Raw genomic sequence first — 26230 nt, forward strand, 5'->3', positions numbered from 1 at the left:
TCGAGTTATTTCTTAAGGGCCTACTCTAAACCTTTGATTGATTATGTTGGTGGCCAATCTTGACAAGGAAGTTAGTATTTTAGCTGTTTCTTCAGGTTTGTTGATAGGACCTTTGTAATTGTATCACTTTCTTTTTCAATTCTCATGGTTAAGTGGGGTATGACAGGGGATTTAAGACTATTAAGTTATTTCTTTAGAGGGGATTTAATTTGAAGGCTACTATGCTTATTATTTGCATGTGTTTCTTTGAGACAGGTCTTTTGTTTTGGGTTGTGTTGAAGCACCCCTTATGCATCATTTTTGGTATCAATGAAGTCTTTGGTCTTTTTAAAGGAAAAACACGATGAACCATAAAGCAGTAAATTTGAAATCAATAATTTCATACGTACATAGGAGACATTGGAGTAGTGAAGCCAATGAAATTTTCTGCCATCGCCACTGGGCCGGATTCTTGAACATGATTAAAGTAACTTGGAGACCTATATTAATAACATTGAGTTACATCCCTCAGTCTCAATAGCTCAATTAGATAATCAACTAAACCATAAAATAAGTTAGAGCAAGTGAGTACACAGAGGAAAACGCTTGCTCAAGTAGCATAGGTCCATAACCATATTGATGAATAGTAGGATTTTGTGGCATTGATAAAAAACCTTGTTGAAGATCTAAGTCTGGTTCTGACCTAAAACAAAAAACAATAGCACGATGGAACAAAAGTATATTTTAATGAAAGAAATTTTAGGAAAATGAAATACTAGATACCTAGGAATGGGAAGGGCAGGCAACAAAGAGTTTTGAGAATTTGTACCAAAGAACTTTTGCACTCCATGGTGCGCCATTGCTTTGAATGATTTGGGAAACCTGAATTAAAAATAAATATGCAACCAATCACTTAGGCACACACTTCTTTACTAGAAGTACAACCAGAGTCCCGCACAAAATAAAACAAAAATGGATGGACTCAAGTACATGTTAATAATGTAAAACTAACACAAAGCTTAAATCACCGTTGTGCTAAATATTGTACTGTTTAATAAGTTATTGTAATATCAATTTATTAAAAATAAAATCCAACCTAATATTGTGGAGTACACATAATAAGGTAATTTATTTTTGCATTTAATATTCTATGGCCTACAATGTTTTTATATGGAAAGTCGCATAGATTAATAAATGAGGTACAAATCAAGTTTATTTTCACCAAAGAAAATTTTAAAAAAAAATTATTGCATAAATACATGTAATTTATTGTCGCGTATTTTCCTCTTGTAACCCAAAAAAATTTAATTCTGCATTCAATATTCTAAGGCCCATAATAAGTTTATATGGAAATTGACACAGATAAGTAAATGAGGTACATATCACGTGTATTAATGACCAAAAGAAAAATTTTAAAATATATTGAATAAGTTAAAGTAATTTATTGTTGCATTTAATATTCTAGGGCCCACAATACGTTACGTTTATATCAATAGTCGCACAGCTAAATAAATGAGGTACATATCAAATTTATTAAATTGGCAGAGGTTAATTTTAAAAAAGATATACAGAATAAGTTGACTTTTACATAAAACTCGCCGAAAAAATATACAAAATTTATACTTTTGCTAAAATCCAAATAGTACATGTTTCCCAAAATTTAATGTCTACCCCCCCCCCCCAATCAAATTTCAAATAAAAAAACTAATTTTAGTATTTTTCTGAAATTTATATCTTCTAACATAAAAATCTTTTGGTTTCTGAACATGTGTTACAACAAGCAGTTCATCAGTAGTTCACATTTTGTAAACTTCTCTTATATCTATTGTATGTTTGGACAATATTAAAAATCATGGTGGTAGAAGCAACTTTCCTTGTCTTTTAGGGTCGTCTTCCATGATTTTAGCTTCACCATAATTTTCTACTATGCAACCAAACATGCAGTTACAACTTTTTAAAATGGTTTATTTACTTTTTTTCTTTAAAACAAAACAAAGGCATCTCCTTAAGATGAAAAAAGAAATCCTAGGTAGTGCTACTTAATGGTGCTTCAACATCCACACCACATGTAACACCCCATATTTTTCTATTAATAAATTATTTATTATTTTAGTTTAATTATTAGTATGTTATATGATAATTTGATAAATATATGATTTTATTAGATAATTAGTGAGTAGTTGGGAGTGGGCCCATTGTAAGACTATTTAAGGGTTAGGAGTGAATTAGAAAGGGAGAAATCAAAATTTGAGAATTGGAGAAGTTAGCAGAGCAGAAGAAAAGAAGCGTGAAAGAGAGAAGGGGAGAAAAAAAGAAGAAAAGCCTAGAATTTGATCTTCAAGAGGTAAGGGTTTGGATTCATGTTCTATGGATTAGTATGATAGTGGGTAATGACAGGAAGCATGATTTAAGAACCCTAGAACCTTGCTTGAAAAACATGTTTTGGGTTTTATTTTGGAGATTAGATATGTTTAATCACCAGATGTTTTGCTCGTCGTTCTTTATGGGTTGAATTGCAAACTTTTGATTTATATATATTATTCACAACACTAGCTATGAGTATTGATTGTGAACAAGGGGATGCATGCGTAGAGGTTCCTTGTTATGCATGACGAACAAGGGGCCATGAGTATTGATTGTCAAAAAATTTCCTCTGTTCTTGCCGTTGTTTCCTCTGCCTGATGCACCATTAATTCGACCCAAATCCATTAAGATGAAACCATGTTAAGTGCAGGTCTCTCGTAACATGCTTTAATACTCTAGATAATTGTACACTTGAAGACAAAACAATTTTTAATTTAACGAAATTAAATACCCTTTATAGATGCACATATCAAATCTTTGGAGAGAAAGTTAGACAAGATCTAAGCCAGATGGTGGCATCACCCCATGAAGGTAGTGGCCCGTAGCATCAACAGTGGTGATGGAATGAAAGGATTCAAAAGTGAGGATGATAAAAACAAGATTAATCGTTAGGTTAATTTTGGGATTTAATTTGGGTTTGGGTTAGGTTAGTTAGTGAATTATACGTAGGAAAGGCTTAGTGTAGGAGAGTTTGAGGTGTGCGTGCACATGGCGAGTTGCGCAGGGAGATGTCACAAGATGTCGCGAGATGGCGAGCATGAGCATGTCGCGAGTTTTTGAAAAATTGGGAGAAAATCCAGTTTTGTATAATTAATTTCAGAACCTGTTAAATGTGAATTATATTTGATTTATATATGTTTAATAGTTTATTATTTTGGTGTTATTTTTCTGAATTGATGTTATGTGTTGAGTTGCTAAGTTACTGTGACTGCAAGTTGTATAATTGATTACATGTAATATGTGTTTTGTGCAACTGGTGATGAATATGCTAAAATAATTAGGACTTGTAGATGGTCTGAATATGTATATGTTAGTTGAGTTGTGCACAATACACTGCATAGTTGTCAAGAGGCAATGTTTGCTAGTTCTCGTGGAGACTAGTGACTTGTCCCAAAACTGGAGTGATTTTAAAGCCTAGAGCGAGGGCTTTATTGGTGGTTATCTGTCTGGAGTGGACGCGGTGATACCGCTAAGGATAACAACTTTGGTACCAAAGGAATTTGCACGGGTCTCACTTGAGTCATATGTGTTAGGGAGTTGTTGATGCTAATTAATGATAATTGTGATATTTTTTTGAGATTGATGTTGTGGTAATTGGAGACAATAATATTTGCTTACTTGATGCTATGAATTATGGAGTATTGTCATAACTGTGAGATTGATTGATTATATTAAATTACATAATTTATTATTTGTTAGTGAAGTGTGAAGAATTTATGTGGAACATAGATAAGCTTTTACATTATTTATTATTATGCTTATCCATATGATATGAGTTCTCACCCTTCTGTTGGAATGATGTTTTATGCGACATCGCTCAGGTACCGAGGATAGTGGAGTTTCTCGCGACGGTTAGTTGGAGGAGCTAGTCTTTTAGATATGCTTTTAGTGAAGGGAGTCATGTTATATTATGTAACACTGGGGAACCGCTTAGTTTGTACCTTGATGTTAAGATTTATTTTGTGAACTCTCTTCATTTATTTTTGGATTATGTTTTATTTTGAAGCTGAAATAAATCCGATGTGCTATGCATATGATGTTATGACATTAAAGTTGGAAATTTATATATTTATTATGAGCATGACACGTGTTTTGATTTATGTTCTGGAGAATTAAATGTGACGCCCTCGGTGTTATGCATTTTACTCTGTTTTGAGCTTTAGTAATTGCCAGGGTTTAGAGGGTGTTACATTAGTGGTATCAGAGCATGACCGGTCAGTAGGCTACGTTTATTAGCATGTCTATTAGCATGTTTAAATCCTTTTTGTATTCAATATGTGTTTTTGACGCAATCGATACTGTTTTGGAATTCTCAGGACAATGGTTGCAGGAAGGAATGATGAAGCTATCGCTGAGGCATTCGCATTGTTGGTTGGCGCCATTGGGCAAGGTCAGCAGGAGAATCCTGGAAACCAGAATCAGGATGAATTCCGTGCTTTGGGGAAGTTTCAGAGGAACAATCCACCAACCTTTGAAGGAGCATACAACCCTGACAAAGCACAGGCATGGCTGAAAGCAATTGAGAAGATCTTTCGAGTCATGAATTGTACTGATGCGCAGAAGGTGCAGTTTGGCACCCATATGCTTGAGAAAGAAGCTGAAGATTGGTGGGACAACACTGTCCAGAGGTTTGAAGGTGATGGGATGGAGATTACTTGGGATCTTTTCAAGGGTGTATTTCTTGAGAAGTACTATCCAGAAGATGTGCGTGGAAAGAAGGAAATTGAGTTTCTTGAACTGAAGCAGGGTAATGGAACTGTGGCGGAGTATGCTGCAAAGTTTGAGGAATTGATTAAGTTTTGTCCCCACTACAATACTGCTGAAGTTGAGAGATCTAAGTGTAACAAATTTGTGAATGGTTTGAGACCTGATCAAGAAGGCTGTGGGCTATCAATAGATTGTCCGATTCTCTGATCTGGTTAACAGGAGTAGGATCTATGATGAAGATAGCAGGGAGAGTGCTGCTCACTACAAGTCTTTGAAAGAGAAGAAAGAAAAGGGGCAATTTAGAGGAAAACCGCATGGGAAACCTGCTGATATGAGTAAACAGAAAGCCGGTCATGACAAGAAACCAAGTGGGGGGGACCTCCTAATCCGGTTAGGTGCTACAAGTGTGGTGTTGAAGGACATCGTTCTCCTGAGTGTCCCGATTCTGAGGTGAAATGTTTCAGGTGTGGCAAGCTAGGTCACAAGTCTTATGATTGTAAAGATGGCCCGATGGTGACTTGCTACAACTATGGTGAGCAAGGTCACATAAGTACCAAGTGTGACAAGCCGAAGAAGGATCAGGCAAGAGGAAAGGTGTTTGCTTTATCTGGTGCTGAGACTACTGCTGAGGATAGACTAATCCGAGGAACGTCCTTTATTAATAGTACACCTTTGATTGCTATTATTGATACTGGTGCAACACATTCTTTCATTTCTTTGAATTGTGTCAAGGAGTTGAATAGAAATATGGTTATTGATACTCCAGCTATCGGATTTGTGAGACACAAGTTTTTAAGCTTAGAATAAACCGATAAAATTCCTATTCACGATTAGTTTCGATGTAACGTGAAGGAAAACCTGAACAAGTGTTTATCAAATGGAATTAATTTATGAAGGAGAAAGTTCAGGAAAAGGCTAAGGATAGTATTAAAGTCGATATAGGTTATAGCGCAAGTAGTATTCGCTTATACCTAGGACGAGAGCGTTAGTAAACGACTAATTTGCACTTAAAGACATGATGGAAACTAATTCCAAAAATCTTCAGAGAAATTTTAGCACTTCTCTTAATCTTTCCATGACAAGCATTTCGATACGAAACCCTGAAATGTACGAACGTCCGATTCTAGTTCTCGGAGGTTTGCCGAAACTAAATCCCTGATAACTCAAGAAACTTAAAATAAACGGTCGATGAAGACTTTTTCTATTCGGAGCTTCAAACGAAGATTCCACACGCATACACCTATTTCTTTCGAGGTTTCTAATCTTTCTTCAGAAAGAAGTTTTCTCATCCGACATCAACTGCAAAAAGTAGTTTTTCAGGTAAAATAAATTTACGCCGACTTTGGATCGTTTGTCTTAATTCCAAGAAACCCATTCTGAGTTTTGGAATTCTGTCACCAGAACCTATCTTAGAATTCACAGAGGAAGGCACAGGAAAAATCGGAATCGCGAAATTTTCATTTTTCCGCATTTTCCATTAACTATAAATAGCTTGAAAAAAATCAAAAAAATTCTCACCACCATTAACACCAAACCCGCGAGCTTGAGAGGAGGAGGGGGAGAAAAGATTTTTCGCCGTTTCTTGCCTGATTGCTGCACCGTTCGTTGCTGCTCGAAGACCTCGAGGTATAGATGCTATTCCTTACTTCTGATCGTTAATTCTGTCGCTTTTCTCTATGTCTTTCTGTGCTCAAAGTTTTGAGCTTTTTATAAAACTGTTCAAATAACTTGATTTCTCTGTCTAAACTTATTCCCTGCATGCCCTAGAGCATGTTTAGCGGATTACATTTTGCCGAATCTCGCCAAATTGCCGCCGAGTTTCAATTCTGCTCGAAAACCCCATTTTTGGCCAAAGCTTCGTCCTTTAGACTTAAAACTCTCGACTGAGCTTAGCGCTAGTAGGATTAATTGTCATAAACGTCGTTGGTGACGTCCCCATCTAATTTGTTTTTCGAAATTCCAATTTTGAAATTCCGAGCTAAAAACACTGACCAAAATACCCCTGCGACAGTTTTCGATCCGATAATTTTTCCGAGCTTTAATTCGCCTTAGTTACGACTAATGATAACCTAGGAACCAAGTTTGATCGAAGAAAAAGCGCCGCACATAATTAGTGTGTGTGGCCGAGAGCACCCTTTAATGGGGGAGGAAATTTCTTTTTTTCGAAAACTTGTCTTATCGCGTTAGATTATCATACTTCGGAGTTTATGATGCTTCGTGTAACTTTAGTAATTGTTGTCTGCTGAGTTTCTGACTGATTGTGATTGAATTCTGTGGTTTTCGCTCTAAGGTTCGTTTGAGGAATTCCAAGGAGTGGAAGGAGGAGATTGTGAAGGAACGCTACAGGATCACACTGGAGGAGCTACAGGTGAGGGCTACTCACTGAATACTAGATAATTCTTTAGGTGTCGACGAATTCGACTTGATTTATTGTTTATACACTTGATTGTGATTGACTGGGAAATGTTTTCTGAGGCTTCGGCTGACAATGATGAGTATTTATCGCTGGAATTGTTTTTGATATTGATTCACATGCTATGTGCTAAATGGTTAATCTAGGATGTGTTGATATATGTGCCATGACTGTTGGATTGTGTTACTTTGATTATGAAATTACACATATATCTGATGTTTTTCAGAGAGGATAACGGGCAGTTATGCCAAATTTATCATGAGATTTTGGGAAAGTTTGACGGGACGAACAGAGGTGGGCCTTGTTATTGTTTTAGTGGATCGAGACCTTCTCTGGGAGTTACTTGGGATTATGGGATCTTTTAAACTCATAAGAATAGAGATAAAACTAAATGGAAACTATTTTACGAGGAAAATTCATAAGACACTAAACAACCTCTGAACCCTTTAAATAATGATAACAATCTCAGATGAAAGCTTAGGGTTTGAACATTAGTTTCGGAAAAAGAGAAGTGTCGTCGAATCCAAGTTTTGGGGAAACTAATAAGTTTATGAGTATGTTAATACTCTTTTGCTCGATGAGCAGTTTTGTTGTTTGGCTATCTAAAAGATAAGTCGGGAAACAGATAGTTTCCGAGTATGTTGATACTCTTTGCTCGCTGAGCAGTTTTGGACCATCAGATGGAGATGAGTCGGATGATTCGAGAAGTCATCATGAGATAATACATTTTTTTTATATTTAATTGTCTTTTGTCGCAAAATCGACATTTACCTTAGGGTATTCCTTTTAAAGACAATAAGTTAGCTAGAACACGTGACGACGTGACGAGTGAGGTCGGAGACGTTGTTTGGCTAATCACTTTGCATTCATGCACACATTTCTGGGGTTAATACAAGGTGGGATGCCGGACCTCGGTGGATTCCAAAATGGTCATAAGACCCGGATTTCCACATAAGAACACTGCGGTGATCTTAGAAGCAGACGGAAATGCCAGGCCTGCGAGTATACTGCTGATTTGACTACATTTTGTTTGGTATAAGAGACACCCGAGCAGAAATGGTCCCACTTTGGCCGGTGCTAGGATTGACTCGTTGGTGCCCATCCTTCCGGATTGCATCTTGTTCCTCGTCATCTCATTCATGCATCATGCATACTGACTTAGTTGCCGAGTGTGATTGTTACTTGTCAATTTTATTTGATACATGTTAATTGTCATTATTTGTCATTTATATTTCTTGGAAGATATACAATTTATAATGCTATCACAAACTTCTAAGCCTAAGTAGCTATCCCTTAAACTTTATCTACTGGGTGTATTACTTATGTAATTCTTTGGAGTTGACCCTCGCGCCTTCTGTTTGTGTTTTGGCGGACTACGCCCAGTGTCAGATGTCCATGGCAGATTGGTTCACAATGGTCCACCCTTCGGGGGGACTAGGTTTGAGATGCTTGATCAGGAGATCCCCGGCTCATGGGTGGTCGACCCCGCTGGCCACAGAGCGATCTACTCGGGGAGAATAATGGAAGATCGTGTCGACAGTCTGGGACACTTGACGGAGGGAGTTCTGAGGCGTTACACTGTCAGCTTCAACCTGCCACCCGGTGTGCACTGTGGACCCGGTGTAGGAGTACCACCACCACCATCGCCTTCTGACGACGAGGACCCCTCGGAGGAGGAGCCTGTGGGAGGGACTTCATCGGACTCTAGCTCACCTACTGTTGCCGTTGCTGATGGCCTTGGTTCGGGTCCTGGACCCGTGAGACCAGCACAGGAGCATGTTGCAGTAGCGAGAGGAGGGATGGTTGCAGACATTGACCTAGTCGTCTTGGATTCTGATTCGGACGATGATCACGCTAGCATGTAGTTGTGAGTGCTGGGGTGTACTCCTCTGGACAGGATTAGGGTAGGAGTAGAGTTATAGCTCTGGTCGTCATGTTCGTATTTTGGGGCAGGGTAGGTTCCCGACCGTTAGCTTTTTGTGTGGTTTTCTTTATGGAAATCATAGAGAGTTGGCTGGACTAGGAGGTCTTATTCAGGCCGTTTGGGACTGACCTATTTTCATTTTGGAGGAGTGTATTGCGAACACTTGACCTTTCACTTTGGTTTGTACATATTGCCCACGGGCACTACTTTCGGTTACTTCCCGTCACTGGAGGTTACTCGTGACGTGGTTCACTACTTACAGCGGGGGCTGTAAATATATTGTACATTAGTTATGCTTATCATTCGCTGAAGAGTCTTTATTTCGACAAGTCGTCAAGTTTATTATTTAAACAAATCGAAAAAAAAATATTCACGTTTTTCAGCTTTATTTTCTTTTTGGTTACTAAAGTGACGCCACCGAAATCGGGGTGTTACAGGATTAGTGACTACTTCTCATGCATGTTTGCGTTGCCCGTTAAGTATTTGTGATAAAGACTTTGAAGTCGATTTAGTGTGCCTTTCTTTAGACCAACTTGATGTTATTCTTGGTATGGATTGGTTGAGATCCAACCATGTCTATATCAATTGCTTTGCTAAGGCAATTCTTTTTCTTGAACCTGAAAAGAACGCGGATATGTTTATGTCCACTAAGCAAGTGAATGAGTCACTGCGGGAGGGCGCTGAGGTGTTTATGCTATTGGCAACCTTGAGTCTTACTGAGAAGGAAGCGACTGGTGAGTTAGCGATCGTTTGTGATTTTCCAGAGGTCTTTCCTGCGGAGATAAGTGATTTGCCGCCAGAACGTGGAGTGGAGTTTGCGATCGACTTAGTTCCTGGAACTAGGCGATATCGATGGCCCCATATCGGATGTCAGCACCTGAATTGAAAGAATTGAAGAGTCAATTGGAGGATTTGCTCAAGAAGAAGTTTATACGCCCTAGTGTGTCACCATGGGGCGCACCGGTTTTGTTGGTTAAGAAGAAGGAGGGTACTATGAGATTATGTGTGCATTATAGACAGCTGAATAAAGTGACTATCAAGAATAAGTATCCACTTCCAAGAATCGACGATTTGATGGATCAGTTGGTTGGTGCAAGTGTGTTTAGTAAGATAGATTTGAGGTATGGGTATCATCAAATTTGTGTGAAGCCTGAAGATATTCAGAAAACTGCTTTTAGAACCAGATATGGTCACTATGAGTATTCTGTAATGCCATTCGGAGTGACTAATGCTCCTGGTGTATTTATGGAATACATGAACAAAATTTTCCATCATTACTTGGATAAGTTCGTTGTTGTTTTCATTGATGATATTTTGATTTATTCCAAGAGTGAAGAAGATCATGCTGAGCATCTGCGAATTGTGATGTCTGTGTTGAAGGAGAAACAGTTGTATGCTAAACTTTCTAAGTGTAAGTTTTGGTTGAGAGAACTAAGTTTCCTTGGCCATGTGATATCGAGTGAAGGTATTGTTGTTGATCCGTCGAAGGTTGAGGTCGTGCCGCAGTGGGAAGCTCTGAAGTCTGTCTCTGAGATCCGAAGTTTTCTGGGTTTAGCAGGCTATTACCGGAAATTTATTGAAGGCTTTTCCAAGTTAGCTTTGCCAATGACGCAGTTGACTAGGAAGGGTCAAGCTTTTGTTTGGACCGCGGAGTGTGAAACTAGTTTCTGAGAGTTGAAGAGAAGGTTGACAACCGCTCCTGTTTTGATTTTGCCTAAACCGGTGGAACCGTTCGAAGTGTATTGTGATGCTTCTTTGATGGGTTTAGGTGGTGTGTTAATGCAGAATCAACAAGTTGTCGCTTATGCTTCAAGGCAACTTAAAGTACACGAGAGGAATTATCTGACTCACTATCTGGAGTTAGCTGCTGTGGTGTTTGTTTTAAAACTCTAGAGGCATTATTTGTTCGGATCAAGATTTGAGGTGTTTAGTGATCACAAGAGTTTGAAGTATCTATTTGATCAAAAAGAGTTGAACATGAGGCAGAGAAGATGGCTAGAGTTCTTGAAGGATTATGATTTTAGTTTGAATTACCATCCGGGTAAAGCGAATGTGGTAGCTGATGCATTGAGTAGAAAGTCTCTACATATGTCGATGTTGATGGTGCGAGAGATGGAGTTACTCGAGCAATTTAGAGAATTGAGTTTAGTTTGTGAAGAGACTTCTAATGGGGTGAAGCTTGGTATGTTGAAGCTTACTAGTGGCATTCTTGATGAGATTCGAGAGGGTCAACAATCTGATTTGAGTTTGGTGGATCGATTGACTTTGATCAATCAAGGGCGAGGTGGTGATTTTAGGATCGATGAAAATGGTATCATGAGATGTCATGACAGGGTTTGTGTTCCGGCTGTATCTGATTTGAGGAAGAGGATTCTTGAGGAGGGGCATCGTAGTGGACTCAGTACTCATCCTGGAGCTACGAAAATGTATCAAGATTAGAGAAAATTATTTTGGTGGCCGGGAATGAAGAAAGAAATTGTGGAGTTTGTGTATTCTTATTTGACTTGTCAGAAGTCGAAAATTGAGCATCAGAAGTCGTCTGGTTTGATGCAATCGCTATCCATTCCTGAATGGAAGTGGGATAGTATTTCCATGGATTTTGTGTCTGGTTTTCCTAGGACACCGAGTAATTGTGATGCTGTTTGGGTGGTTGTGGATAGGTTGATGAAATCTGCCCACTTTATTCCTATAAGGATGGATTATCCAATGGAGAAGTTGGCAAAGTTGTACATTGAGAAGATTGTCGGTTTTCTTGGTATTCCATCTAGTATTGTGTCGGACCGAGATCCGAGGTTTACCTCTAGATTCTGGGAAGGATTGCAAAGTTCTTTAGGTACGAAATTGCGTATGAGTTCTGCTTACCATCCGCAAACAGATGGTCAGACGGAGAGGACAATTTAGTTACTGGTAGATCTTTTGAGAGCTTGTGTGTTAGAACAAGGAGATGCTTGGGATAATTTCTTGCCTTTGATTGAATTTACTTATAACAATAGTTTCCATTCTAGTATTAGGATGGCACCATTTGAAGCTTTGTATGGTAGGAGATGTAAGATGCCTATATGTTGGTGTGAATCTGGAGAGAATGTGGTTGTAGGACCGGAGATAGTTCAGCAGACCACTGATAAGATTAAGATGATTCAGAAGATGATGAGGGCTTCTCAGAGTCGTCAGAAAAGTTACCATGATATGAGGAGGAAGGAACTCGAATTTGAGAAGGGAGATCATGTATTTCTTAGAGTTACTCCAGTAACGGGTGTTGGACGAGCATTGAAGTCATGGAAGTTGACGCCGCGTTTCATTGGTCCTTATCAGATTTTAGAGATAGTAGGTGCAGTGGCTTATCGGATTGCTTTGCCACCGTCACTTGCTAATCTCCATGACATATTCCATGTGTCTCAGTTGAGGAGATACATTGCAGATCCGTCTCATGTGATCCAAGTAGATGATGTACAAGTAAGACATAGCTTGACTGTGGAGACATCACCTATGCGGGTAGAGGATAGAGGAGTGAAGCAGCTTCGTGGCAAGGAGATTGCCTTGGTGAAGGTTACTTGGGGAGGACCAGTAGGTGGAAATGCCACTTTGGAGCTTGAGAGTCAGATGAAGGAGTCCTACCCTGAGTTGTTCGTTTAAGGTAATTTTCGAGGGCGAAAATCCTTAATTGGGGGAGAGTTGTAACACCCCATATTTTTCTATTAATAAATTATTTATTATTTTAGTTTAATTATTAGTATGTTATATGATAATTTGATAAATATATGATTTTATTAGATAATAAAGTGAGTAGTTGGGAGTGGGGCCCATTGTAAGACTATTTAAGGGTTAAGAGTGAATTAGAAAGGGAGAAATCAGAATTTGAGAATTGGAGAAGTTAGCAGAGCAGAAGAAAATAAGCGTGAAAAAGAGAAGGGGAGAAAAAAGAAGAAAAACCTAGAATTTGATCTTCAAGAGGTAAAGGTTTGGATTCATGTTTTATGGATTAGTATGATAGTGGGTAATGACAGGAAGCATGATTTAAAACCCTAGAACCTTGCTTGAAAAACATATTTTGGGTTTTATTTTGGAGATTAGATATGTTTAATCACCAGATGTTTTGCTCGTCGTTCTTTATGGGTTGAATTGCAAACTTTTGATTTATATATATTATTCACAACACTAGCTATGAGTATTGATTGTGAACAAGGGGCTGAATGCATAGAGGTTCCTTGTTATGCATGACGAACAAGGGGCCATGAGTATTAATTGTCAAAAAATTTCCTCTGTTCTTGGCGTTGTTTCCTCTGCCTGATGCACCATTAATTCGACCCAAATCCATTAAGATGAAACCATGTTAAGTGCAGGTCTCTCGTAACATGCTTTAATACTCTAGATAATTGTACACTTGAAGACAAAACAATTTTTAATTTAACGAAATTAAATACCCTTTATAGATGCACATATCAAATCTTTGGAGAGAACGTTAGACAAGATCTAAGCCAGATGGTGGCATCACCTAATGAAGGTAGTGGCCCGTAGCATCAATAGTGGTGATGGAATTAAAGGATTCAAAAGTGAGGATGATAAAAACAGGCTTTGGATGCTTAGAAATTTAATTTTTTTCAATGGTTGAACCCTAATGCAGAACAAGCTTTGGATTTGATCAAAGTAAGGTCCTAGGTGTGGCTAAAGGCTAAAGTCCAAAGCTTCAAAGCTTCTTTCTATGAATAGGAGGTGGACTCGGGTTATTGCTTAAGGGCCTTCTCCAAACCTTTGATTGATTAAGTTGGTGGCCAATCTTGACAAGGAAGGTAGGATTTTAGCTGTTTCTTCAGGTTTGTTGATAGGACCTTTGTAATTGTATCACTTTCTTTTTCAATTCTCATGGTTAAGTGGGGTATGACAGGGGATTTAAGACTATTAAGTTATTTTTTTAGAGGGGATTTAATTTGAAGGCTACTATGCTTATTATTTGCACGTGTTTCTTTGAGACAAGTCTTTTGTTTTGGGTTGGGTTGAAGCACCCCTTATGCTTCATTTTTGGTATCAATGAAGTCTTTGGTCTTTTTAAAAGAAAAACACAATGAACCATAAAGCAGTAAATTTGAAATCAATAATTTCATACGTATGTAGGAGACATTGGAGTAGTGAAGCCAAAGAAATTTTCTGTGATCGCCACTGGGCCGGATTCTTGAGCATGATTAAAGTAACTTGGAGACCTATATTAATAACATTTAATTACACCCCCTCAGTCTCAATAGCTCAATTAGATAATCAACTAAACCATAAAATAAGTTAGAGCAAGTGAGTACACAGAAGAAGATGCTTGCTCAAGCAGCATAGGTCCATAACCATATTGATGAATAGTAGGATTTTGTGGCATTGATAAAAAACCTTGTTGAAGATCTAAGTTTGGTTCTGACCTAAAACAAAAAACAATAGCACGATTGGAACTTTATGCAGATTTTTTAAGCGAAGAAATCATTTATATGATGGAACAAAAGTATATTTTAATGAAAGAAATTTTAGGAAATGAAATACTAGATACCTAGGAATGGGAAGTTTTTAAGCGAAGAAATCATTTATATGATGGAACAAAAGTATATTTTAATGAAAGAAATTTTAGGAAATGAAATACTAGATACCTAGGAATGGGAAGGGCAGGCAACAAAGAGTTTTGAGAATTTGTACCAAAGAACTTTTGCATTCCATGGTGCGCCATTGCTTTGAATGATTTGGGAAATCTGAATTAAAAATAAATATGCAACCAATCACCTAGGCACACATTTCTTTACTGGAAGTACAACCAGAGTCCCGCACAAAATAAAACAAAAATGGATGGACTCAACTACATGTTAATAATGTAAAACTAACAAAAAGTTTAAATCATCATTGTGCCAAATATTGTACTGTTTAATAAGTTATTGTAATATAAATTTATTAAAAATAAAATCCAACCTAATATTGTGGAGTACACATAATAAGGTAATTTATTGTTGCATTTAATATTCTATGGCCTACAATGTTTTTATATGGAAAGTCGCATAGATAAATAAATGAGGTACAAATCAAGTTTATTCAATCACCAAAGAAAATTTTTAAAAAAATTATTGAATAAATTCATGTAATTTATTGTCGTGTATTTTATTCTTGTAACCCAAAAAATTTTAATTCTGCATTCAATGTTCTAAGGCCCATAATAAGTTTATATGGAAATTGGCATAGATAAGTAAATGAGGTACATATCACGTGTATTAATGACTAAAAGAAATTTTTTAAAATATATTGAATAAGTTAAAGTAATGTATTGTTGCATTTAATATTCTAGGGCCCACAATACGTTACGTTTATATCAATAGTCGCACAGATAAATAAATGAGGTACATATCAAATTTATTAATTGGGCAAGAGTTAATTTTAAAAAAGATATACTGAATAAGTTGACTTTTACATAAGACTCGCCTAAAAAATATACAAAATTTATACTTTTGCTAAAATTCAAATAGTACATGTTTCCCAAAATTTAATGTCTAAACCCCCCCCCCCCCCCAGGTTTCTAAACATGTGTTACAACAAGCAGTTCATCAGTAGTTCACATTTTGTAAACTTCTCTTATATATGTTGTATGTTTGGACAATATTAAAAATCAAGGGGGAAGAAGCAACTTTCCTTGACTTTTAGGGTCGTCTTCCATGATTTTAGCTTCACCATAATTTTCTACTATGCAGCCAAACATGCAGTTACGACTTTTTAAAATGGTTTATTTACTTTTTTTCTTTAAAACAAAATAAAGGCATCTCCTTTAGATGAAAAAAAAAATCCTAGGTAGCGCTACTTAATGGTGCTTCAACATCCACACCACATGTAACACCCCATATTTTTCTATTAATAAATTATTTATTATTTTAGTTTAATTATTTGTATGTTATCTGATAATTTGATAAATATATGATTTTATTATATAATTAAGTTAGTAGTTAGGAGTGGGGCCCATTGTAAGACTATTTAAGGGTTATGAGTGAATTAGAAAGGGAGAAATCAGAATTAGAGAATTGGAGAAGTTAGCAGAGCAGAAGAAAAGAAGCGTGAAAGAGAGAAGGGGAGAAAAAAGAAGAAAAACCTAGAATTTGATCTTCAAGAGGTAAGAATTTGGATTCATGTTCTATGGATTAGTATGATAGTGGGTAATGACAGGAAGCATGATTTAAGAACCCTAGAACCTTGCTTGAAAAACATGTTTTGGGTTTTATTTTGGAGATTAGATATGTTTAATCACCAGATGTTTTTCTCGTCGTTCTTTATGGGTTGAATTGCAAACTTTTGATTTATATATATATTATTCACAACACTAGCTATGAGTATTGATTGTGAACAAGGGGTTGAATGCGTAGAGGTTCCTTGTTATGCATGACGAACAAGGGGTCATGAGGATTGATTGTCAAAAAATTTCCTCTGTTCTTGTCGTTGTTTCCTCTGCCTGATGCACCATTAATTCGACCCAAATCCATTAAGATGAAACCATGTTAAGTGCAGGTCTCTCGTAACATGCTTTAATACTCTAGATAATTGTACACTTGAAGACAAAACAATTTTTAATTTAACGAAATTAAATACCCTTTATAGATGCACATATCAAATCTTTGGAGAGAAAGTTAGACAAGATCTAAGCCAAATGGTGGCATCACCCAATGAAGGTAGTGGCCTGTAGCATCAACAGTGGTGATGGAATGAAAGGATTCAAAAGTGAGGATGATAAAAACATGATTAATCGTTAGGTTAATTTTGGGATTTAATTTGGGTTTGGGTTAGGTTAGTTAGTGAATTATACGTAGGAAAGGATTAGTGTAGGAGAGTTTGAGGTGCGCGTGCCCATGGCGAGTTGCGCAGGGAGATGTCGCGAGATGGCGAGCATGAGCATGTCGCGAGTTTTTGAAAAATTGGGAGAAAATCCAGTTTTGTATAATTAATTTCAGAACCTGTTAAATGTGAATTATATTTGATTTATATATGTTTAATAGTTTATTATTTTGGTGTTATTTTTCTGAATTGATGTTATGTGTTGAGTTGCTAAGTTACTGTGACTGCAAGTTGTATAATTGATTACATGTAATAAATGTTTTGTGCAACTGGTGATGAATATGCTAAAATAATTAGGACTTTGAGATGGTCTGAATATGCATATGTTAGTTGAGTTGTGCACAATACACTGCATAGTTGTCAAGAGGCAATGTTTGCTTGTTCGCGTGGAGACTAGTGACTTGTCACAAAACTAGAGTGGTTTTGAAGCCTAGAGCGAGGGCTTTATTGGTGGTTATATGTCTGGAGTGGACGCGGTGATACCGCTAAGGATAACAACTTTGGTACCAAAGGCATTTGCACGGGTCTCACTTGAGTCATATGTGTTAGGGAGTTGTTGATGCTAATTAATGATAACTGTGATATTTTTTTGAGATTGATGTTGTGGTAATTGGAGACAATAATATTTGCTTACTTGATGCTATGAATTATGGAATATTGTCATAACTGTGAGATTGATTGATTATATTAAATTACATAATTTATTATTTGTTAGTGAAGTGTGAAGAATTTATGTGGAACATAGATAAGCTCTTACATTATTTATTATTATGCTTATCCATATGATATGAGTTCTCACCCTTCTGTTGGAATGATGTTCTATGCAACATCGCTCAGGTACAGAGGATAGTGGAGCTTCTCACGAGGGTTAGTTAGAGGAGCTAGTCTTTCAGATATGCTTTTAGTGATGGGAGTCATGTTATATTATGTAACACTGGGGAACCGCTTAGTTTGTACCTTGATGTTAAGAGTTATTTTGTGAACTCTCTTCATTTATTTTTGGATTATGTTTTATTTTGAAGCTGAAATAAATCCGTTGTGCTATGCATATGATGTTATGACATTAAAGTTGGAAATTTATATATTTATTATGAGCATGACACGTGTTTTGATTTATCTTCTGGAGAATTAAATGTGACGCCCTCTGTGTTATGCATTTAACTCTGATTTGAGCTTTAGTAATTACCGGGGTTTAGAGGGTGTTACATCACACAACATCACTCTAAGATATTTCAATTAGCTGAGGTTCATTTTTGAATATAGTTCCATGGAGCGACTATAAGAGGATGACTTACAAGACAAATTTAACATAAAAAGACACATTGAATCAAAACAAGTTGATTATCAACAAATCATAAAAAGTATATGTATATTTAGTTGAGTATAATTACCTCAAATTTATGCCTTTCTTGCGTATAAAGGGATGTGCCAAATTAAACCCTGTAAGCGACCCAAAGAGAAATATATAAGTAGCTGAACTGAAATAACATACACATACTTTTCAATCAAGTTATGAAAATGAGCAGAGCTTTACGATCTTTTTCAGGTAAGCCATATCCCTCTAAATGAAATAAAAAAATTTAAAAACATATTTTCAACTATAATTCAATGAGAGGAATAACTGTTGATATAACCCCATCACTCTTCTCATGGGGCATTTTGGTTGATGGTTCAAACACAATTTACAGCCCCAAAATTCAGAAATTTATATTTTACAACTTTACCCAAAAAACAATAATGGGTCCATCTGTGGCTTAACCAAACATCCTCTCAAAAAAAGAAAATCAATTTGGGTGTGAAAATGATATTCAATTAGGATAGGACCTCAACTTCTCGCTGCAGAAATTAGGGAGATTAGGGATAAAATAAAGGCGGAAGGTGACATATTGATTGTCAAAGCTGAAGCGAAAACTTGTACACTCTTCTATCGAATGAGCCTTCTTTTATAAGACAATAATCCAAAGGACAATTAATGGCATGATAAAAAAATCACTTAATACTTATTAATATATTTTGTTGGTTACCAATTTAATTGGGATAATTTTGATAATCAATTATAAGACACTTTTACGAGATAATATACTACTTAGATAAATAAATTTTATTTCTATATATCTATCCACTTAGACTTTAAAGAGAGTCTTAATTAGTTTTTTTTTCTTTCAAATAATGTCATTTTTAAAAGAAAAAGTGAGAGATTAAAATATATTTTAAAAAGTAAAATATGTGAACAAAAATACTTTTTTGAAATTTAAAAAAATCAATTGCATTTCTTAATATGTGCATTACTTTTCTTTCTAGACAGTTAATATGAAACAAATGTATTATTTTCTAGATTAAGTAAAACAAAATCACTTTTTAAAGTCTTTCATATTAGTCATGTGTTCAGAGGTAAAAAGAGAACAAAAAATAAAAAGATAAAATGTGACAAACTTGATGGTGGAAAAAGAATGACATAAGAAGCTGTAAAATAGGTGTGAAATATAATTCGTACCAAAAAAGTATTTCCTAGTTGATGTAAAAAAAAAGTAGATAATATGAATAAATTAATTTGATGAATAAGACTTTAATGTCATTCTATTCATTACCTAATTCATCATTTGTTCATTCAAAAAATAATAATTCATCATTTGTATTATCTATTTAATTTCTTAATAAAGAAAATAATATAGTAACATAATACATATTTATAGATTAAAAAGAATGTAAATATATATTATTTGAAAAAATAAATTGGTTGGACATTTTTAATGCAATTTCAACGATACCCATGGTGGGCTCTCCTAGTGTTTTCTCTCCTTCAGCAGCCAAGCTACAGGGGGATGCTCCTTGCTATGGTGTCGTTGAGAATGTAAGTCACCTTCCTAACACCTCCATTAAGAAGGTCCCACGTTGACTTAACTACTGCAATTAGTTTTACTCCTTGCAATTCTCCTTACTAATTTTTATATACACTTACATTCATTCTCTCTTCTCATTTTGATTATCTTATGTATACTCACTCTAGTCGATTCGACTCGTTCTTTCTTTTTGTTTATCCTTCCTCATATTTATTTACTAATGAATACGAAACAGAAATGTAATGGAAAATCATACATTTAACACACTAACCATCACGAATATATTACAAGCACAAGATAATTATACATAAATAATGTATTGAGAAAGACATGCTCAAACTACCTAAGTCATAGAGTCGTCAACTGGTACAGTCATCCATAACATAGTCATAAGCACAGTCAAAGATATGATCAATCCATAACTTAGTCATAAACACAGTCAAATATATGATCAAGATAGTCACACATAACATATAAGTCATGTCCTTGGTTTCATCAGTTGAAAAAAATAATGCTTTGCTATTGAAATGAGCTTGGAGATATGGGGCGGAAACGGAGAGCTTATGGAGAAAGGTAATGTATAGAAAGTATGGCTTAGATGTTAGAAGGATGCTATTGCACACAGTATTCAATCAAGCGAGAAGATGGTCACCAATCATGCAAGATTTGGTCAAAGTGCTACAACAGGATTCAGTTCTCTCTCGTGGTTTGAAAGAGGGCAGCGTTTGTGGAGTTGGGAATGGCAGGAATATTTTATTTTGGGATGATCCCCGGGATGGGGGAGACCTGATGCTTTGTGGTTTTTCTCTGAACTTTAAAAGTGTTGTGGCTTTTTGAACTCTGCTGGAGTAGCCATGATGGCTGTTTGTTTTTTCTCTCATGAGTTTTGTGGTAGTTAGCGAAAGCTGATTGTAGAAAAGCAAGCCTTAATTTCTTCCCTGGCTGTGTGGTGATTATTGTGAAGCTGTTGCAAGTCCGTTTTTTTGTGTTCAGTGTTTTTCCTTATTTTATTCTGTCAGTTGTAATTTCTTTGCTTTTTTTAGTGCTTTATTGTATTGTTTTTCTTTGTGTTTTTGTTGTTTGTATTATCTTTGTACTGGACCTGAAGTAATTGGGGTTTTTTTCCATTACTTCCTTATTTATATATATTTTTGGTTTCCAAAAAAAAAAGGTATAATACACAAATAACGCCACTAATATCAATTTCTAACAACACCATCTCCACCCCAGCAGAGCCTAATCAAACTCAGTCTCGCTAGAAAAGGGATCCCGGGTTACAGGAACCCGTATTTGTGTGGAAGTCTCCGCGGGACTAAACTTAGTCTCATATGCTCGAGCATCACCATCATTCCTACTGGGATTGGGAACCTCATTATGTGAAGTCATTATAAAGTGGGGGAAGATCTATCTTGTGTCTGGTACTGCATGGTTCCACCCTGCAAGAACTCTAAATCACCTTTTGCTACAGGTACATCTACTGGAATATCTGGCTCAGTGGTGGGGTCAGGTACAAATGAGTTAACACGAGGTGCAGGTGGAATATCAAGTTCCGCATCGACATAATAATATGGTACAAGATAAAGAGGTGATATGTTGAAAGTGAAAGCTCTAGGGAAAGATACAAGGTAACTAAGGTCTCGGAATTCCGAACGACAATGATAGAGAGTAGACATCTCAGTATAAGTACATATGCCAGTGGCTGGGTCAACAAACCAGCCCATGGATGTGATGAAGTCAGTGGTAATGCTCTCCACGAGATATCTGCCCATCCCTCGATTCCCTGTCAAGGTCTAAAAACAAGGTGCAAGGGTGAGCCACAATACAACAAAAGCACAGACATCCATATAAATCATCAAGACATAAATCATGTGAATACATCATATTCAATCAACACTCATGTTTCATATCTCAAACTTGCAAAGATAGCACACTCAAATAATAACAGATATTAATTTATGAGGATGCAATGCATGCCACCATCATTGTACAGTTACCTTTCTATCTAGAAGAAGTAATTGAAACCCATCCATATACTCATGTATGTTAGGCCCATTGGTTACATTTTTCCATTATCTTCAGAACGTCTTTATCAAGCAATGATTACCATTTTAGCTTTCAGTCGGGATGATGCAACCTCTCATGGCCTTACCACTCCATTACCTAAGACACAGGATTCCAAAAACATCGGCTTAGTGTTGAGTTGTATCATTGAATCATCCCTAGGCCACTTCATATCTAAATCGCCACCGCCCAACCACCACCTTCCATCACTATCGTCATTGCCACCACTACTACTAATGTCGCTTCCACCACCACCACCACGACCACCACAACCACCAAGCATCACCAACCATCACCACCCACGAACCTCATCATCATTTTTATACTATCTATCATTATTTAATATTTCACGAAATATATAATTATATAACGAAATGATAAATTATACAGTGTGTGGCCAAACGTTGTATAATATTGAATTTTTATCAGACCTAATACTATCAGGATTTATACTATCAAACTTTACACCATACAATATACTAAATAGAAACCAAAGAGCAAAACCCGCGTATAAAGCACCGGTAAACACACTAGTAAGAAAATAGGCTTAATAGCATTTTTTTGTCCCTCACTTATCACGATTTGACAGTTATGGTTCCTCAAGGAATTTATTAGCCTACAATGTCTCCCACGTTTACTAACGGTCGCAGTTTTGATTTTTTGTCAACTTTCATCCAATATTTAACATTTTTTAATTAAAAAATCAATTAAAATTAAGACTTGAATAATAGTTTTATTTTTTCTAATTAACAATTATATGGTTTCTAGTTTTTTAATTAAAAACCGTCAAAATTTTGATGGAAGTTAATGGAAAACCAAAACTGCAACAATTAGTATACATGTGGGATGTCATAGGCTAATAAATTTCATGAGGGGTCATAACTGTCAAATTGTGAGAAGTGAGAGACCAAAAATGTTACTCCCTCCGTTCCTATTTAACTGTCAACTTTGAGTGGAGCCACATATATTAAGGGTGTGATTAATTTTGTTGATTTTTAGAAAAAGTGAGGGTTATTTTTCTATTTTACCCTTTAAAGTTAATGTTATATCTCCTCATTTATTGTACTGACAAGGGAATTTGTTGTAAAAACATCATTTAATACTCTTTTGAAATGCTAAGTAGACGGTTAAATAGGAAAAAAAAATTCTTTAAAATTGACAGTTAAATATGAACGGATGAAGTATTAAACAATAAAATAAAATAAAATATATATGACTATATGTCACACACTCCCACAGTCTCAGTCTCGGGCCGTTATTGAGCAGTGGGCATTTAGTTTGGTCAGAAAGAATCAAATTCCATATCTATGCAGGTCTACAGAACCTGCACCTGCCCTCATTTGGGGTCGAGATTCATGCCTTCCTCCAAACTACTACTATCATTAAACTTTACAAATCATTTCATCACACCCTCTAATCTTCCAACCCCAAAGTTCCCATCTTCGATTGCAGCCACCATGTCCACCACTGTTTCCACCCAGAATGACACCACTGCCCAGAAGACGCATCATCCTGTGCAGGTTCCACACTCTTCTCTTGTTCCCCATTTTTAGATCCTTCAAATCAAATTACACTTTCTTTCATTTTCCCTGATCCGTAAATTACACATATAGTATCGTTTTTCCCTTTGTCAATGTGAAATTGATTCACTCCAGTTAAATATTTTAGCTTTCATTAGTTTATCTAATACACTAGGGACATAGTATCTGTCAGTGTTCACGGGCACATAGTATCTGTTTGTCCAGGGTTTTAAATTGTGCTCGCGGATGTGGTAATGTTGTGGAACTGTGGACAAATGTGGGTTGATGTGGCTGCAATTGCAATTGTGATGCTGTTGCGGGGGGCTAAAAACCCTCTACACTGCGGAATCAATTGCAGCTGTGGACCGCGATTTAAAACCCTAGGTTTATGTTAGCCTTATAGTTGACTAAATAGCTACTATTATTTTGTACTTGCATCATGATACTGTGTGCTTGACCATGGAGCATCCAGGTAAGGGCACCAGAGGAGAATTGATCATATATATATATATGAATGGATGAAGAATTAGTTTTAAGTAAATTAATATTTGACCTTAGCTCTCAATTTCTCACCTGATATGCCCTATAATAACATGGGATTGGACATTCACAGACCATAAATTACCCTTGTATTTCATGCATATTCATATTCTTTTGAATTACATGCTGTCTTTGTGAAGGGTGTATTTGCAACAATTTAGTTTATTTGAGGATGCTGTCCTGTCTTGCTTGCAAGTCCATACCAGTGTCAGTGATCATACCTAGCCTAGTAGACAGGGGAAGGTTTTTTACAGGAAGGATTTTAGTTCTATTTGTATTGTACCTGGTATCTGCATTGAATAAAATTGAAATTCTTAGTACATAGTTGAGCCATGTATTTGCATTTATCCTTGCTGATTGCCATTTGTTTGTTAGGTTGCAAAGCGCTTGGAGAAGTTCAAAACAACAATCTTCACCCAAATAAGCACGCTTGCTGTCAAACATGGAGCCATAAACCTTGGTCAGGGCTTCCCCAACTTTGATGGGCCAGAATTTGTAAAGGAAGCTGCTATTCAGGCAATCAGGGACGGGAAAAATCAGTATGCCAGGGGTTATGGAGTTCCTGACCTGAACATTGCCATTGCTGAGAGATTTAAGAAAGATACTGGACTAGATGTAGACCCTGAAAAGGAAGTTACTGTTACATCTGGATGCACAGAAGCAATAGCTGCAACCATGTTAGGATTAATAAATCCTGGTGATGAGGTTATCCTATTTGCTCCTTTTTATGATTCTTATGAAGCAACTTTATCCATGGCTGGTGCTAAAGTAAAAAGCATCACTCTGCGCCCTCCGGATTTTGCTGTCCCGATTGAAGAGTTGAGATCCACTATCTCAAAGAACACCCGTGCCATTCTTTTAAATACCCCTCACAACCCTACTGGAAAGATGTTCACTAGAGAGGAACTCAATACCATTGCATCTCTTTGTATTGAGAATGATGTTCTGGTTTTCACTGATGAAGTTTATGATAAATTGGCATTTGATATGGAGCACATTTCGTTGGCTTCTTTGCCTGGAATGTTTGAAAGGACAGTGACAATGAACTCCTTGGGGAAGACATTCTCCTTGACAGGGTGGAAGATCGGGTGGGCAATAGCACCACCACACTTAACATGGGGAGTGCGGCAAGCGCATGCTTTTCTCACATTCGCAACCTCCAATGCTAACCAATGGGCTGCTGCGGTGGCTCTTCGAGCACCGGATTCTTACTTTGTTGATCTAAAGAGGGATTATCTGGCGAAAAGAGCTATTTTGGTGGAAGGATTGAATGCTGTTGGCTTCAAGGTGTTCCCATCCAGTGGAACTTACTTTGTGGTTGTAGATCACACCCCTTTTGGACATGAAAATGATGTTGCATTCTGTGAATATCTTATTAAGGAGGTGGGAGTGGCAGCGATCCCGACTAGTGTGTTTTACTTGAATCCAGAAGAGGGAAAGAATCTGGTCAGATTTACTTTCTGCAAGGATGAGGAAACTCTTAGGGCTGCTGTTGAGAGGATGAAGGAGAAGCTTAGAAAATGATTCCATTGCAGGATCTAGTCATGTGATATATATCATTATATTGGATTGAAGACATTTACCTTTTTAGAAACCTAAGTGCAGGATTTGTAATAACTTCCAATTGATTCTCGGCAGTGTGAGACATTACCAAAAACTTATCTGCTAAAATTGTTTTTCTTCTCCTGAATCTCAATGTTATGAATGAGTATCTACTGGTTAACGAAGCATCATCTGAAGGGCATATAATTCAATCACCAGCTAGTAAGTAATGTCATTCAGATTTTATTCAACTTGTTCAGGCAGGGTTGTATTTCCATGATCATGTTGATGTTGAATCTTATCATTGGGATGCATAGAATCAATTATAAAACGTCGCATGACCCAATATTCCCCCCTTTAAACTTAGGATGTTAGAGCATGTTTGGTTGCAAGTTTAGAATTCATGTTCGACCTCAAAATCACGTTAGCATAGAAGCTACAATGTGGATCTTCTCCCCTAACGTGCTTTGGAGTGTGTATCGAACACACATCCAAACATCCATGTGCATCTCATGAGAGGGCAATTTATGTTTTTTATATCTGGATTAAGTAATGTCATTCAGATTTTATAGCCGGTAAATGTAAAACTAGCTGATATCTTGACTATGTGTCAATTAGTAGGATAAGACTTTTGTTGTTATCGTCGTTGCGGTAGTTGTTGTATCTGTGGAATACGAAATTAGGATCTTATAACTCAATAATAGTCAATAGACACCGATTTAGTCTCATTGATATTTATACTCGGCTTAAATAAGTTTAGTCCTCGATTTGACACTGAAATTTGGTT

The 26230-nt window shown here is 36.7% G+C and overlaps 2 protein-coding genes across 2 annotated transcripts; both read left to right on the forward strand.

The window, feature by feature from the left end:
• Nucleotides 1-4383: 4383 nt before the first annotated feature.
• LOC130741367 (uncharacterized) lies at nt 4384-5260 on the forward strand. The gene has a single exon (XM_057594248.1). It carries the CDS (start codon nt 4384-4386, stop codon nt 4975-4977), a length of 594 nt encoding a protein of 197 aa, XP_057450231.1. The 3' UTR covers nt 4978-5260.
• Nucleotides 5261-23085: 17825 nt separating this feature from the next.
• On the forward strand, nt 23086-25634 carry LOC130736729 (uncharacterized). Its single transcript, XM_057588520.1, has 2 exons — nt 23086-23361; nt 24277-25634. Exons 1-2 carry the CDS (start codon nt 23149-23151, stop codon nt 25423-25425), a joined length of 1362 nt encoding a protein of 453 aa, XP_057444503.1. The 5' UTR covers nt 23086-23148; the 3' UTR covers nt 25426-25634.
• Nucleotides 25635-26230: the final 596 nt, after the last annotated feature.

This window comes from Lotus japonicus, chromosome 1 (assembly GCF_012489685.1).
Source record: "Lotus japonicus ecotype B-129 chromosome 1, LjGifu_v1.2".
Taxonomy (NCBI): domain Eukaryota; kingdom Viridiplantae; phylum Streptophyta; class Magnoliopsida; order Fabales; family Fabaceae; genus Lotus; species Lotus japonicus.